The sequence below is a fragment of the Bufo bufo genome, chromosome 4, assembly GCF_905171765.1.
Source record: "Bufo bufo chromosome 4, aBufBuf1.1, whole genome shotgun sequence".
In the NCBI taxonomy this organism is placed as follows: domain Eukaryota; kingdom Metazoa; phylum Chordata; class Amphibia; order Anura; family Bufonidae; genus Bufo; species Bufo bufo.
Window position 1 is genome coordinate 190,178,248 of NC_053392.1, and position 17,040 is coordinate 190,195,287.

General features: G+C 43.4%; 1 protein-coding gene across 1 annotated transcript in view; it reads right to left on the reverse strand.

Annotated features, from left to right (window-relative positions):
• The window catches only part of SI (sucrase-isomaltase), a 359,277-nt gene that overhangs the window by 186,131 nt on the left and 156,106 nt on the right, over positions 1-17,040 (reverse strand). Inside the window, exons 10-11 of the mRNA XM_040428175.1 lie at positions 7,499-7,611; positions 7,007-7,132 (exon numbers count right to left, since the gene is read on the reverse strand). Of these exons, the coding sequence (XP_040284109.1) occupies positions 7,007-7,132; positions 7,499-7,611 (239 nt within the window). The remainder of the gene's footprint in view (positions 1-7,006; positions 7,133-7,498; positions 7,612-17,040) is intronic.

Here is a 17,040-nt window from a genome sequence, read left to right on the forward strand (position 1 = left end):
CTCTCCTGTCTAACGTTTCCAAGTCCAAAATACCCCAGTGACATTCCCTATAATTTTTTATTAATCATTGCCATTACAGGGCACCTTAAGAGTCCTGTATTGTTATTTATCGTCACTACCTCCCAGAGTCGGGAATGGGTAATTACCGCGCGCCCCCTCCTTTACTTGGATGCTTCTCCTTCAATAACTTCTCCCACATTTCCGCTCGATCACATTGCAGCTATTGACCTGGCAGAAAGTAGAAAAGGAAGGGTCCCGGAGACAAATAATATCCTCTTTCAGCTCTTCTTTATTGGTTATGGACATCAACAGACATGACCATCAGTTGCACGGCAGGATTGACGCGTTTCGGGTGAGTACCCTTAGTCGTAACAAATTGCTAACTGTGGCCCCTCAATATAAAGGGGTTGAAAGCACTCCTCCTCAAATGGGGAGGAACCGGTTTCAAGCAACATCCGTTGCACCACACCTAGGCACACCTTTTTTGTTTCAGCTTGCATCAATCAGTTTATAATTAGTAGCACACTGTGCGAACCTTTCCCTGACATCTTAACCCCAGGTTGCCCTGTGATTATTTTCAGCAGAAGTCGCACAGTGTGAATACTTCAGTACATAGAAAACATAAATTGTATGTAAAAAAAAACACATTTGATACCAACATTGACATACTAAAACAAATATAAATACAATGGTCCTATGTGTTCGGGCAGGTTCATATTAACAGCCTCCTACTGACACTTTTATAGCAGACTTATCAAAAAATATATATAATGACAGAAAATACAGTGGTATTGCAGCCCTACTGACATATAACAATGTATTTTCTGTCATTATATATATTTTTTGATAAGTCTGCTATAAAAGTGTCAGTAGGAGGCTGTTAATATGAACCTGCCCGAACACATAGGACCATTGTATTTATATTTGTTTTAGTATGTCAATGTTGGTATCAAATGTGTTTTTTTTTTTTTTTTTTTTTACATACAATTTATGTTTTCTATGTACTGAAGTATTCACACTGTGCGACTTCTGCTGAAAATAATCACAGGGCAACCTGGGGTTAAGATGTCAGGGAAAGGTTCGCACAGTGTGCTACTAATTATAAACTGATTGATGCAAGCTGAAACAAAAAAGGTGTGCCTAGGTGTGGTGCAACGGATGTTGCTTGAAACCGGTTCCTCCCCATTTGAGGAGGAGTGCTTTCAACCCCTTTATATTGAGGGGCCACAGTTAGCAATTTGTTACGACTAAGGGTACTCACCCGAAACGCGTCAATCCTGCCGTGCAACTGATGGTCATGTCTGTTGATGTCCATAACCAATAAAGAAGAGCTGAAAGAGGATATTATTTGTCTCCGGGACCCTTCCTTTTCTACTTTCTGCCTGCCACGGGAACACTTCCCTAGGGCCTCTGGAGCCGGGATTACATGCAGAACAGTTAGGTGAGCTGGAATATTTTTTCCCAGCTATTGACCTGCCTTGGATGTGGTATCCCTTTCTCACGCTCCCTCTCCGGCGTGGAACCCTGATTCGCCATTAACTGTAATCAACATGGTAGCCGCAGAAAAGAACATCGAAAATTGATAGAGAAGATATCCAATTGGATCGTGGACATCACGGGGACGTGCAACATGGTGGGGCAGTATGTGTGCACACGCCTACACGTACTGACTGATGGGTCTGTCCCCTTCAACTTCTGGGTCTCCAAATTGGGCACATGGTCTGAGCTTGCCCTTTTCGCCTTGGAGGTGCTGGCCTGCCCTGCAGCCAGTGTATTGTCTGAACGTTTGTTTAGTACGGCTGGAGGGGGTTATCACAGTTTAGTTTTCCCAATCTTTTGGGGTGTACCCTAATTTAAATAATAATTAAAACCAAAAACCACTGTTGGCTACCTCCCCCTCTTCCACCGCCGCTTCCACCTACACTGCCAAATCCACTGCCTCCTCAACCTTCTACTCCATATGGACCTCATCCTCCTAGATCAAGATTAGTATTTTTTATTTTTGCGTATTTTATGTTATTTTAAGTCATTTCCCTATCCACATTTGTTTGCAGAGCACTTACCATGCTCTTGACCACATTCTGTTGCCATTTGCAGCCCTCTAGCCCTTTCCATGACTTTTTTAGAGCCATTTTAGTGCTCAAAAGTTTGGGTCCCCATTGACTTCAATGGGGTTCGGGGTCAAGTTCGGGTCCCGAACTCGAACTTTTTTGTGAAGTTCGGCCGAAACCGTCAAACCCAAACATCCAGGTGTCCGCTCAATTCTAGTCAAGACATCTCATGGACTTTGAAAGGGCTTTGTTTGTCACAGCGTCATCGGTTGGAAAAATCTCCTTTCTTCACTTTTTTTGTGATTCCACAGATATTACAAACCTATGTACTTGGGTATCTCATTGACCCCTTTTAAAATACAATACATTTTAAAAACACTCGCATGGATTTTCACCCTTTGTATGTCTGCAAGACACACCAGAATCCCTCCACACACATAACATATCCACTAGCAAAACTTTCTTGAGATGCTTCACTTATGTCAGAACATACCTTCACATTGATTATGCCCTTCTGGTTCTCAAATAAAACAGACCATGCATAACATAACTTATCCACAATTCCAACTGACAGCTGACATTGTCTTTATTGTGAGGCCAGTCCACGGCTTCCATCCCTCAAAGACCAATCTAATTACACAACTTATTGCAGCTACCAAATAGTTTAGCCCTCCACGTTGGCTCCAGATTTAACCCACTAAATCATGCTCAATGGATTACCAAAGTCAATCAAATATGGAGATTTGCGGAGCTGGAGAGCTGGACCCACAGGTCTCATTACTCTTTTCTCAAGATATGGTCTCAGAGGCTTTCAGACCAGGCCAAAAGAAACAAACATGATTCTCATCCAGCTCATTCTTCCGCAACATAAAAATAATAATTTGTACAGAATATGCTATGTAAAGTGATCTCCCTAGGACAGATGGGTATTATGCTCTCACTCATCAAGGCTTGGGCTTTGTGTGACCCCATTCTGATAAGTAAGCAGCCTCAATTATTCCTCTGGATACCATGCCAAGTCTTCACTCTACATACCCTCCCCCTCCCTTACCAACTTACTGTTAATTTCTGTGTTTGATGTTATATGTGATCTACACTTTTACAATGTGGCATGTTATTATGAAAAAAAATATATCTTAAGTAACCTAACCTTATGTACCTACATGTACCTTTCTCACATGTATATGGGAGTGGTCTTTAAAAGTGCAGATGCTTGTCTTTCATAAATATGAGTCACATTCCTTGCAACATTTTAATGTATATTACAACAATGTTTCTGTTGCATTTCACCTTATAAATATGCCCTACAATATTTACTCATTACTAAATCTATTCCTTTGAATCCTTATAGATGCATCCAGCACAACTGTCAAGGGGCGCCTGCAATGGGCTTACTCTCTGCAGCGCCGATGGTGCCCCGCCTCCTCAGCGCGGCCGGCGTCCTCTGTTCCCCCAGCAACCAGATTAAGCCTGAGCACCGAGCTGGGCACTCAGTGCTCATCCATTTGCAGCAGGGTGAGTCATGTGACACTGGCCACGTCACTTAACCCCTGCTAGTCAGTATTTAAACAGACAGCCTGCTGGCCACAGTTTGCCTGTTATTTAGGTTCCACCTGTGATTTTGTCTGACCTGGCATACTTACATTTTGCTGATTTCCTGATGATCCTCTGCCTGCTCCTTGTGTACTTTGCTGCTCTCCTGGTATTCTGACCCCGGATCCTTCTGACGATCCTCTGCTGACTCCTTTGGTACTACACGGCTCTCCTGGTATTTATGACCCCGGCTTCTCCTGACAATTCTCTGCTTGCTTCATTTGCACTTCGTTGCTCTCCTGGTATTGACTCGGTCAATTCACGTTATGTTGTTTGTCTGGTCTGTCCTCCCTGCACTTATTCCAAGGTAGGGATTGCCGTCCAGTTGTCCCCTGTCATTAGGACTTGCGAGGCAAGTAGGCAGGGCCAGGGTTGAGGGTGGAGTGCAGTGGTCACTTCCCTCCCCCCTGTGTGTGTGTGTACACGACCGTTACAACATGTAATGAAGTGTCTAAGTGTTTTACATAGAGCTACAAACTGCTGCTGAATCTTCTTATCTCAGATAAGTATCAAAATTCACAAAATAAACTGTTGGCCCTCCCCCTCCTCCAGGTATTTTTTTTTTTTTTACAATGAGGATTTATAATTTTAGCCTTACAGAGGACTGATTGAGAGGCAGAGATGTTTCACCTACATATTGCTGTATAATAGTTTGCACTTTGCTTTTATACAAGAAGAAAAAAATATATATATTTACTACATATGGAGATAACAACCCAACCAGCCACTCCCCTTTTTCCAGTAACCAAAAAAAAGAAAAGAAAAAGTGGAGTCCTTCATATGTGTTTATATTGGAAAGGTGAAAAAAATAAAATAAAGGGACAAGTGCAAATAACCCTAGATGTGTTTTATAACTTCCTAAAGTACATATTATGTACCAAAATTACATTTAAAAAAAAAAAAAAAAAAAAATGCAAATAAAGAATTGATTTAAAATGTTCCTATGCCATCCAAAACCATCACCATAGATTTCCCATTTATGTAAGATTATACACACTGAATATCAACATGATTGACAGAAACTAAAGAACCTATATGAATTTCTTTGTCTTGAGGCAAGTGAAACAGGTCACCGTGGCTTGTGATTAGCTGCAGTGGACCCCCCCCACCCCTGCTGCAGGGAGAGGAAGAGTTGGCCTGGGGACAAGGTAAGTATGATCACCACCGACACTGTATAAAAGTGTTTATAGATTTCCCCATTTACACTCAAGAAAACAATTCACATGTTCTTGGGTGTAAATGGGGAAATATCACAATCCTCTTTTTTTTTAGACTTAGACTTAAACCTGGGAGTTCCTATTACATTTATTTTCTTCCCAGTACAACTACAGTATAAACATTTTAACTGTATCTAAATTAATCTTCCTCACCTAAACCAATTTAATTTTTAAAGGGAAAATGGCATAGTAATCCAAATGAATTTTTAGATATGTGCTTGCCTCCTGATTCAAACACAGTTTTCCACCATCCCAATCGGTGATCCCATTCCAAAGAAATTGATGCTTCTATAATCTGCAAATGTCCTGCTTGGTGCAACAAGGAAGGCAGTGTTGCACCTCCTTCCATCAAAAGATTTGTTCCATTTCACTGTTGTCCCTGCTCCCCCCCCCCCCCACCCCCAGCATTGAGTGACAGGACAGGCAGAGACAACATAATTTCACCTGGCCCCTGGACTCTAATGAGTTGCCTTGGGGTTCAGCGCATGCACAGTACAAGCCTTATGCTTGCTGGGCCGAAGGAGTCTATACTGCACATGCTCGGATTACATCTCTCTACACCTGGAAGGGACAGATGTTGGCATCAAGTCTCCCCTATGCCAAGGTCCATCTCTTCCAGCTGTGCAGCGATATCATTGGTTAATACACAGTACAGACTCCTTCTGCTCAGCAAGCTTGAGGCCTGTACTACATGTGCGCTGATCCCCGAGGTAAATACACCATCACAAGAATACAGGGCCATGCAAAATGATGTCATCACTGCCTGGCAAGCGCACATCCGATAATTCATTTGGATTACTATGGAAGTTTGTTGCAGAAATTTTCTGTGATTAAAAATCATTTCTATTCATTTGAAAGGTGAAAAGAACCAACTATCATTTGAACAAAACTTCTGCAACAAAATCTGCCTCATGTGAAGGAACACTGTCACAGCTTGCAGAGGTAAATCATTTTGTATCATGGCTTGTGACCAGCCGGTGGCAGTGGCAAGATGCAACTTACAGTAGCATGTGTGACTTGCTCAATCAGCTCAGTAGCAGGACCTGCATATTACTATGCAGACTGAACACCAGAGGGCACCATGGTAATGAAATAAAGGGAATATCTCAAAACTAGAGCATTTTTGCAGCAAAAAGTACATTACAAAAGTAAGTCGTTTTTCATTCTGCATTATACAACACTAGTCTATAATGTTAAGACATCCCTTTTAATTTGTTAATTTACTGTAGCAATTCACTGTGTTACAACAGACAGTAGATGTTAGTTTACCTAAATATAATAATGAGTCAAGCAATAATTTGTTCAGTACATGGTTTTCCAATACTAAATACTATAATAAGTTTAAATTTAGCTGCCAAGTGACATCGTTTTATATTTGAAAGCCATGAACTGCCTACTTCCATTTTGTTCTTTACTTAGGGAGTTATTTCATAACAGAAATACATCTATATTAGGTATATTTCTGGCGCAGATTGTGGCACAAAGGTTTTTTGTGCCGCAATTTGTGACTTTTCCCTGCTCACGCCAGCTTAAAAAAGTGGGCTTGGTGTTAGTGGGGAAAGGGGACAGGCCGGCAGGCCTGTCTCATTCATCATTATCTACGACTATTTTAGGTATAGAAAATAGTCTAAAACTACGCCAGCAACGGAGCTGGCATCGATTTAGAAGCGGCAGTGGATCTGCTGAAGTTATATAGAGGACATTGCCTCTACGTAACTTTGGCGGAACACTGGCAGTGCCTTATTAATACCGGCGTCTAAATCATCGGTCTTAATAAATAATCCCCTCAGTGTCTTCCCTTCAAAATTAGATTTAAAAAATTATAATAATTTAAAAAAAAGTCATATAAAAATATTAGGGAGTTGATCAAGTTGTATAACATTGCATTAATGTGTGCATTACACAGCAGCTGCTATTCGGTTTCAGGATGGTGGGCAGGTTTTGAAGCCTCTTCCTATTCTATGGATGCAATTCTATAAAATATAATATGTTTTTGCGAAACTCCACATTCAAATACATTTGCTCCTGAACCAGCAGATTTCCATTTTTAAAGTCAGAAAGTTTTGAAATAGTTCAGAAACTGCACTGTAACTAATACTGGGCAGTCTTAGGGAATATTGGCTTATATAGCCATTTTCTACTCACATATGGAATATTAATTGCTCGGTTTCTTTGAACTACGTCCTTTACTTCATCAAGTGATTTGTAGCCCCATCGACTGAGATGGAACCCGAGAGTCCAATATGCAGGCATGTACGGTTTTCCAATAAACTAAAATAAATAAATAAATAAATAATGATGATGATGATGATGATACAGACCAAGAATTGCATTTTTACAGTTGATTTTACACTTACATTGCAGTTATATTATCGCCATGGACATCAGTAAAAACAAGCACAAAAACTGATGCTTCCCATAACAGCAATTTTGGTTATAGCAACATGCAACACAAATAAAGAAAACACAAGTAATACAAGATGTATTTCTGTTTTATTTTTTGAAGAACTAAAGAGATAACCTTCTTCAATCATAAAAGAGGAAATGTTTCATCCCCTCAATATCCTGGACTGTTATTTGTGACTTAATATGTGCTTCATTCTCTGATAAAAATTAAAGCCAAAAAGCAATGCATACCTCTAGATACTCCATAACAACTTCTTCTGGATTGTTGCCAATAAATACATAAAAGTCAAGGATTCCTCCAATTGTTCTATAGGTTACTGCTGGTGTAGGCTGAATTATTACTTCTGTAATGTAAAATGGAATAAGAAATATGAAATGACGTAGATGATAATAATAATAATAATAATAACAACAAGTTGCATAAGTGAACAGACTCGGAGTGGCCCACAGAACAATAGGTGAATCCCCCGGTGGGCCCCTGACAAAGTTGAGCCCCCAGTCCCCCACCAAAGCATCTTAACCAGCCTATATCCATGTAAAAATTGGGTAGAATATTTAAAAACTACCTAGTTTATTATTATAGATGCATCAGGTGGCTAAGATGATGTCACAGCGAGGTGTGGGTAGTAAACTTCACACTGGACACAGGAGGGAAGGGAATAGTGTCACGATAAAAGATGACCTGTTCCTTCCCAGCTCAAGGAACAGGAGACTCCCTCAGGCCTAATACCAAAAGATAGAGGAATATAACAAACTAGAAATAGGGAAAAGACACTTAACTCGGAAGTACATGGAGGAGCAGGAACTCAATGGAGAACCAAACATCATCAGAAAGGAGCTATCAACCGCATAGCATGATGGGTGAGACCAGAATAAATAGAGGAGTTGGAATGACCACTTAAGCTACACCTGAGACAAGAGGTGTGATCATAATCAGCAACAACACAGAAATAAGTGAAACCAAAGAGGCTGTCAGATCACATCACGTGCAGCCAGTCTCTTAGATCTTCTGACACCTGTCACGTTCGAGACCATGACATTACCCCCCCCCCCCCTTCTACGGGTGACCTCTGGACAGCCATGACTGACTTTATCCGGATGAGCTCTGTGAAAGGCTTTCACCAGACGACTAGCATTAGCATCGGCCGCTGGAACCCACATCCTCTCCTCTGGTCTGTAACCCTTCCAGTGAACAAGATACTGGAGGGACAGAAACATAGAAACATAGAATGTGTCAGCAGATAAGAACCATTTGTCCCATCTAGTCTGCCCAATATACTGAATACTATGAATAGCCCTTGGCCCTATCTTATATGAAGGATGGCCATATGCCTATCCCATGCATGCTTAAACTCATTCACTGTATTTGCAGCTACCACTTCTGCAGGAAGGCTATTCCATGCATCCACTACTCTCTCAGTAAAGTAATACTTCCTGATATTACTTTTAAACCTTTGCCCCTCTAATTTAAAACAATGTCCTCTTGTAGCAGTTTTTCTTCTTTTAAATATTCTCTCCTCTTTTACCGTGTTGATTCCCTTTATGTATTTAAAAGTTTCTATCATATCCCCTTTGTCTCGTCTTTCTTCCAAGCTATACATGTTAAGGTCCTTTAATCTTTCCTGGTAAGTTTTATCCTGCAATCCATTTACTAGTTTAGTAGCTCTTCTCTGAACTCTCTCCAAAGTATCAATATCCTTCTGGAGATATGGTCTCCAGTACTGAGCACAATACTCCAAATGAGGTCTCACTAGTGCTCTGTACAGCGGCATGAGCACCTCCCTCTTTCTACTGGTAATGCCTCTCCCTATACACCCAAGCATTCTGCTAGCATTTCCTGCTGCTCTATGACATTGTCTGCCTACCTTTAAGTCTTCTGAAATAATGACCCCTAAATCCTTTTCCTCAGATACTGAGGTTAGGACTGTGCCACTGATTTTATATTCTGCTCTTGGGTTTTTACGCCCCAGGTGCATTATCTTGCACTTATCAACATTAAATTTTAGTTGCCAGATTTTTGACCATTCATCTAGTTTTCCTAAATCCTTTTCCATTTGGTCTATCCCTCCAGGAACATCAACCCTGTTACAAATCTTTGTGTCATCAGCAAAAAGACACACCCTACCATTGAGGCCTTCTGCAATTTTGCTGATAAAGATATTAAACAATATGTGTCCCAGAACAGATCCCTGAGGTACCCCACTGGTAGCAAGACCATTGTCTGAATATACTCCATTGACTATAACCCTCTGTTGTCTGTCCCTTAGCCACTGCCTAATCCATTCAACAATATGGGAGTCCAAGCACAAAGACTGCAATTTATTGATAAGCCTTCTATGTGGGACAGTATCAAAAGCCTTACTAAAGTCTAGATAAGCAATGTCTTCTGCACCTCCGCCATCTATTATTTTAGTCACCCAATCAAAAAGAATCAATAGTGTTAGTTTGACATGATCTCCCTGAAGTTAACCCATGCTGTTTTTCGTCTTTCAAACCATGGGATTTTAGATGTTCCACAATCCTCTCCTTAAGTATGGTTTCATTAATTTCCCCACTATTGATGTCAGGCTTACTGGCCTATAGTTGCCCGATTGCTCCCTACTACCTTTCTTGTGAATGGGCACAACATTTGCTAATTTCCAATCTTCTGGGACGACTCCTGTTATCAGTGATTGGTTAAATAAATCTGTAAATGGTTTTTCTAGTTCACAGCTAAGCTCTTTTAATAGCTTTGGGTGTATCCCATCAGGCCCCTGTGACTTATTTGTATTAATTTTAGACAGCTGACTTAGAACCTTTTCCTCTGTAAAGACACATGCATCAAAAGATTAATAAGTCTTCCTTCCTAACTGAGGTCCTTTTCCTTCATTTTCCTTTGTAAAAACTGAACAGAAGTATTCATTGAGGCAGTCAGCTAGTTCTTTATCTTCTTCCATATATCTTCCTTCTTTTGTTTTTAATTTGTTAATTCCTTGTTTTAGTTTCCTTTTTTCATTTATGTATCTGAAAAATGTCTTATCACCTTTTTTCACTGACTGAGCTGATTTCTCTTCTGCCTGTGCTTTAGAAGCTCTTATAACTTGTTTGGCCTCTCTCTGCCTAATCTTATAAATTTGCCTGTCATCCTTGTTTTTTTTGTTTTTTATAATTACTAAATGCTATCTTTTTGTTTTTAATATTTTGGCCACTTCTGTTGGTCTCTTCCTTTTTTTGCTTTTACTGACAAGCCTAATGCAATTATCTGTTGCCTTCAATAGTGCCACTTTTAAGTAGTCCCATTTCTCCTGGACTCCATTGAAACTGTTTTAATCTGATAGGGACTAGTATACCACTAATCTAATTTTAGAAAAGTCAGTTTTTCTAAAATCTAAAAACTTTTTTTAGTAATATCAGATACCAAATTCCCATTTGTGAATACTAAATCTAAAATGGCCTCCTTCCGAGTTGGCTGCTCAACTACTTGCTGTAGAGATAATCCCAGTAGGGAATTTAGAATATCTGTACTCCTGGCAGAACTAACTATTTTGGTTTTCCAGTTTACATCAGGAAGATTAAAGTCTCTCATAATGATAACTTCCCCTTTCAATGTCATTTTAGCTATTTCCTCAACTAGTAGATCATCTAATTCTTTGACTTGGCTAGGTGGTCTATATATCACACCTATCTACGGATCTACAGAGAATTTGAGAGTCCACTATCCTAGCGATCTGAAATTCCAGATTACTGTCCACCATGACAAGAGTGGGAGGCATGGAGGACGATGTCAATGCAACCCTTTTCTCCCACTCTTCACACACTGATAGCAACACCACAGGAGAAATGCTAGCACAGGCTTCCAGTATCCGTAGTTTCAGGTGCTGCACATCTCGTATCTTCACAGCATAGACAATTGTCTTCAGATGACCCCAAAGATAAAAGTCTAAGGGGGTCACTGGATATGCAAAATTGCTACATGATGATGTGTTTCCCTCTTTATGCACTGAAGCTGGCACGTTCCCTGAGTTTTTCCAGCAAGATGGTGCACCACCACATTATGGGTGTCAGGTCCGAGCATTCCTAGATGAACAGTTTCCTGGAAAGTGGATTAGTCATTGAGGGCCAGTTGAATGGCCCCCAAGGTCTCCCAATCTAACCCCCTTAGACTTTTATCTTTGGGGTCATCTGAAGGCAATTGTCTATGCTGTGAAGATACGAAATGTACAGCACCTGAAACTACGGATACTGGAAGCCTGTGCTAGCATTTCTCCTGCGGTGTTGCTATCAGTGTGTGAAGAGTGGGAGAAGAGGGTTGCATTGACAATCCAACACAATGGGCAGCACATTTAACACATTTTATAAGTGGTCAGAAACTTGTAAATAACTCATGAAAGAATAAAGTTACGTTAAAACTAAGCACACCATTATTTTTCTTGTGAAATTACCAATAAGTTGGATGTGTCACATGACCCTCTTCCTATTGAAAAAAACAAAAGTTGGATTCAAAATGGCCAACTTCAAAATGGCCACCATGGTCACCACCCATCTTGAAAAGTTTCCCCCCTCACATATACTAATGTGCCACAAACAGGAAGTTAATATCACCAACCATTCCCATTTTATTAAGGTGTATCCATATAAATGGCCCACCCTGTAGATCTATGTGTTTTTGACTCATTATAAAAGTATATTATAAGTATATCGCACCCCTCTGTGTATAACACATATCGATAGCACACCTATACTAGTGCTTAAAATGACTTTTGTGGCCCTATTAGCTAGCGTTTGGTGTCCCTAACAGCCTGTCCCTGCTCCACACAGCAACCTCTCCCTACACTGGCAAAACACTGAATGTAAAATGGCGACCAGATCAGTTTTTTTTAAAAGGTATGGGGTATGTGCTGAAACGTCTCAATTGGCTGTTCTATACTGATGGATGTGTCATGGGTCAAAGTTCTTCACAATGTAAAAGAATATGGCGGGCACGGATTTCTCCATATGTTCGCATGTTCGGTGAATCGCGAACACGCAAAGTTCGCCGGGCGAACTGCAAGACCATCTCTATTGGTGAACCCCAAGAATCCCAAAAACCGCATAAGCGCTTTCAGATTTTCGGGTCGATCCCAGTCCAAGATAGCACGGATCTTCTCTGGATCCATATGAAAACCTGAAGATGAGAGTAGGAAACCCAGGAATTGCACTTCTTGAACTGCAAATAAACACTTTTCCATCTTAGCCTACAATTTATTCTCTCTTAGGATCTGTAACACCTTTCTCACGTGATCATGGCCTGGATACCTCTCCTGCCCTGCAACTGGACCTTTGCAAGCACCATCAGCTAGCACATCCACTTCTGTGTCCCAGCACAGCATATAGATGTCCATACCCCAGGCCTTTGAACGAAAGCGCAAATACCCAACCACCCACCCACAGACCATAGCACTAAATGCGCACCTTTCCCACAGACCATAGCACTAAATGCGCACCTTTCCAAATTGCTGGCCCTAGAAATGTTGCCTTTTAGGCTTGCGGACACTGAGGCTTCCGCAACCTGATGGCAGCGGCGGTCCCTCATTACTCAGTCCCCAGCCATCAATATTTTTCCCGGTGTGCCGATTCCAGCATGTGTCCCGTAATATCACCCGTGCCCTAACCAATGCAGTTATTGGGAAGGTCCACTTAACGACTGACACATGGACAAGTGCTTGTGACCAGGAACGCTACATTTCCCTGATGGCAGACTGGGTGAACGTTGTGGAGGCCGGGAGCAAGTCGTACCCTGGGATGGCACAGGTGCTACCGACACAAAGGATTGCAGGCCCTACTTCCATCAGGATTTCTGCCACCATCTACATTAGTGGATGCAACCCCCCTTCTCCTCCTCCACTTCCACCTCTGAATTATCATCTTGCAGCACCAGTCAGCCATCAGTCAGTAGCTGGAAGCAGTGTAGCACTGCAGTGGGGAAGCGGCAACAGGTCTGCTTAAACTAATTTGTTTAGGTGACAAACAGCACACCGCCGCAGAGCTATGGCAGGATATAAGGGACCATACTGAGCTGTGGCTCTCGCCACTCAACCTGCAACCAGGCATGGTTGTGTCTGATAATGGCTATAATTTGGTGGCGGCTTTGGAGTTCGGCAAGCGCACACACATACCATGACTAGCCCACGTGTTCAACTTAGTGGTTCAGCGGTTTCTCAAAACCTACCCCTATTTGCTGAGCGACTAGTGAAGGTGTGCCGCGTGTGTGCCCATTTCTGAAAGTCATCTACAGCTGCCGCCGGTCTGGCAACGCTGCAGCAGCACTTGCAATTACCAGCTCACCTATTGTTGTGCGACGTGAACACGCGCTGGAACTCCACGTTACACATGTTGGCCAGGCTTGGTGAGCAGCGGAGGGCAGTAGTGGAATACCAGCTGCAACATGGTCGTCAACTTTCCAGTCAGCTTTCGCTCTTCACAAGCGACGAGTGGGCATGGATGTCTGACCTCTGTGAGGTTTTACGCAACTTTGAGGAATTAACACAGATGGTGAGCGGCGATGCCGCTATTATTAGCAGAACCATCCCACTTCTGTGTCTACTGAAAAGCTCGCTGCTCACAATGGAGGACGCTTTGCATGTGGAAGAGGTGGAAATGGGGGAAGACAGTACACAGGGTGATAGCCAGATTACCCTTCGTTTGTCTTCTCAGCGTGAATTGGATGATGATGAGGGGGAGGAGGAGGAGCAGGAGATGGTTGCCTCCGCTACAGAGGGTAGTACCCACAGCAGGTTTATTCCATCTGTTCAGCGTGGATGGGCAGAAGACGAGGAAGAGAATGAGGAGATTGAAAGTCATTCTCCTGATGAGGACAGCAAAGTCTTGTCTGTTGGAACTCTGGCACACAAGGCTGACTTTATGTTATGCTGCCTTTCCTGTGACCCTCGCGTTACACGCATTTTGGCCAACACAGATTACTGGTTGTTCATCCTTCTCGACCCCCGCTACAAAGAGAACTTCTCATCTCTCATTTCTGTGGTGGAGAGTGCAGCGTCCCACATATGTGTGTAAATGGGACACTTTAAACATCTAAATAAAGTATATGTGTTTATTTGCAATTTATGGTATTTTCTATTATCTGGCTGGCAATGTCATTACTAGAGATAAAATTTTCCGTTCGCGAACGGCGAATGCGAATTTCCGCAAATCTTCGCGAATGGGCGAACCAGGCGGACCGCCATAGACTTCAATAGGCAGGCGAATTTTAAAACCCACAGGGACTCTTTCTGGCCACAATAGCGATGGAAAAGTTGTTTCAAGGGGACTTGGTCTTCCACCTCCTCAAAGCCACCTTCCTCCTCTCACTCCTCTTCTTCAGACTCCTCTCTCTGCATTGCCGCAGGTCCAGCAATCGACGACGACAAGGATGCTTCTGGTGGTGATGGTGACCACAACTCTTCCTCTTCATGTTCATCTATGGCCTGATCCAGCACTCTTCGCAGAGCACGCTCCAGAAAAAACGCATATGGGATGAGGTCGATGATGTTGCCTTGGGTTTGACTGACCAGGTTTGTCACTACCGCAAAAGGATGCATGAGCCTACAGCCATTGTGCATTAGCGTTCAGTAACGCGGCCAAAAAATACCCAGCTCCGCAGAGGCTGTCCTAGCACCCCGGTCATATAAATAATCATTGACAGCTTTTTCTTGTTGGAGCAGGCGGTCGAACATTAGGAGTGTTGAATTCTTTCGTGTCGGGCTGTCGCAAATCAAGCGCCTCACTGGCATGTTGTTTTCACTGCTGAATATTGGAAAAGTGCGCCATGGCCATGTAGGAATGCCAGAAATGGCCACACACCTTCCTGGCCTGCTTAAGGATGTCCTGTAAGCCTGGGTACTTATGCACAAAGCGTTGTACGATCAGATTCAACACATGTGCCATGCACGGCACATGTGTCAACTTGCCCAAATTCAATGCTGCCAACAAATTGCTTCCGTTGTCACACACCACTTTGCCGATCTCCAATTGGTGCGGGGTCAGCCACTGATCCACCTGTGCGTTCAGGGCGAACAGGAGTGCTGGTCCGGTGTGACTCTCTGCTTTCAGGCAAGTCAACCCCAAGACGGCGTGACACTGTCGTATCCGGGATGTGGAATAGCCCCTGGGGAGCTGGGGGGTGCAGTTGATGTGGAGAAAGACGCAGCAGCAGAAGAGGACTCAGCTGAGGAGGTTATGGGAGAGGATGGAGTAGGAGGAGTAGAGAAAGTGGCATCAGGCCTGCCTGCAAGTCGTGGCGGTGTCACCAACTCCTCTGCAGAGCCACGCATTCCATGCTTGGCAGCCGTCAGCAGGTTTACCCAATGCACAGTGTAAGTGATATACCTGCCCTGACCGTGCTTTGCAGACCAGGTATCAGTGGTCAGATGGACCCTTGCCCCAACACTGTGTGCCAGACATGCCATGACTTCCTTTTCCACAATAGAGTACAGGTTGGGGATTGCCTTTTGTGAAAAAAAATAATTCGGCCGGGTACCTTCCACTGCGGTGTCCCAATAGCTACAAATTTTTTAAAGGCCTCAGACTCCACCAGCTTGTATGGTAAAAGCTGGCTGGCTAAGAGTTCCGACAAGCCAGCTGTCAGACGCCGGGCAAGGGGGTGACTCTGTGACATTGGCTTCTTACGCTCAAACATTTCCTTGACACCTGACTGTGGGCAGATGAGCAGGAACTGCTGAACGTGAGAGTCGGAGTGGAGGGTGGTTAAGGGGGGGCAAGGAGGACAGCAGTGGTTGACGTGGCTGAAGATGCTGGACCAGGAGGAGGATGGTGGCTTTGAGTTTGTGTGCTGCTTGTACTGATCATATGTTTATCCCATAGGCGTTTGATATCTGAGATCATGTGCCTTCGCAATCAGTTGTACCTAGGTGGGTGTTGGACTTCCCACGACTAAGTTTCTTTTGGCACAGGTTGCAAATGGCATTGCTGTTATCAGAGGCAGACACACACAAAAAATTCCACACTGCTGAGCTTTGCAATGACGGCATTCTGGTGGTGGCAACAGCATGCGTTGATTGGCGTGCTGTCTGGCTGACCCCGGGTGCAGATACATGCTGTCTGACTGTGCCACTAGCTCCTTGCGACGACCTCCCCCTGCTTCCACCTTGTCTCCTCCTCCTCTCTGTCTCCCAATCTGAACTTTCTCCCTGTTCTTCTTCTCTTCGAGCGGGCACCCACGTGACATCCACGGACACATCGTCATCATCAACCGCTTCACTTGTATCTGACAACTCAGCAAAGGAAGCAGCAGCGGGTACAACATCATCATCATCACACCGTACGTCCATGTGTGTAATGCTGCCTGACTGAGACATATCCCTGTTATCTACATCCTCTGGCAATAATGGTTGCGCATCACTCATTTCTTCCAACTGATGTGTAAATAACTCCTCTGACGGATCAAGTGAAGCGGCTGTGGTGTTAGTGTTTGTGGTGGCGGCAGCCGGGCGAGTGGCAACTTGAGAGGTGCACGAAGCTGAGCTGGAGGAGGATAGTGCATCAAGGTTCCGAGCGGAAGCTGTAGAAGATTGGGTGTCCTGTGTAAGCCAGTCAACTATGTCCTCAGAATTTTTCGAGTTCAGGGTACGTGGCCTCTGAACACTGGGAATTATTCTAGGGCCAAAGGAAATCCCAGCACCACGACCACGACGGCCCCTGCGGGGTGGCCTGCCTCTGCCTGTCATTTATTTTTTAGATTAGTGGTACTATGCATGCAAGGTACTGTGCCACCCTATATGAGTGGTGGGCAGTGGGCA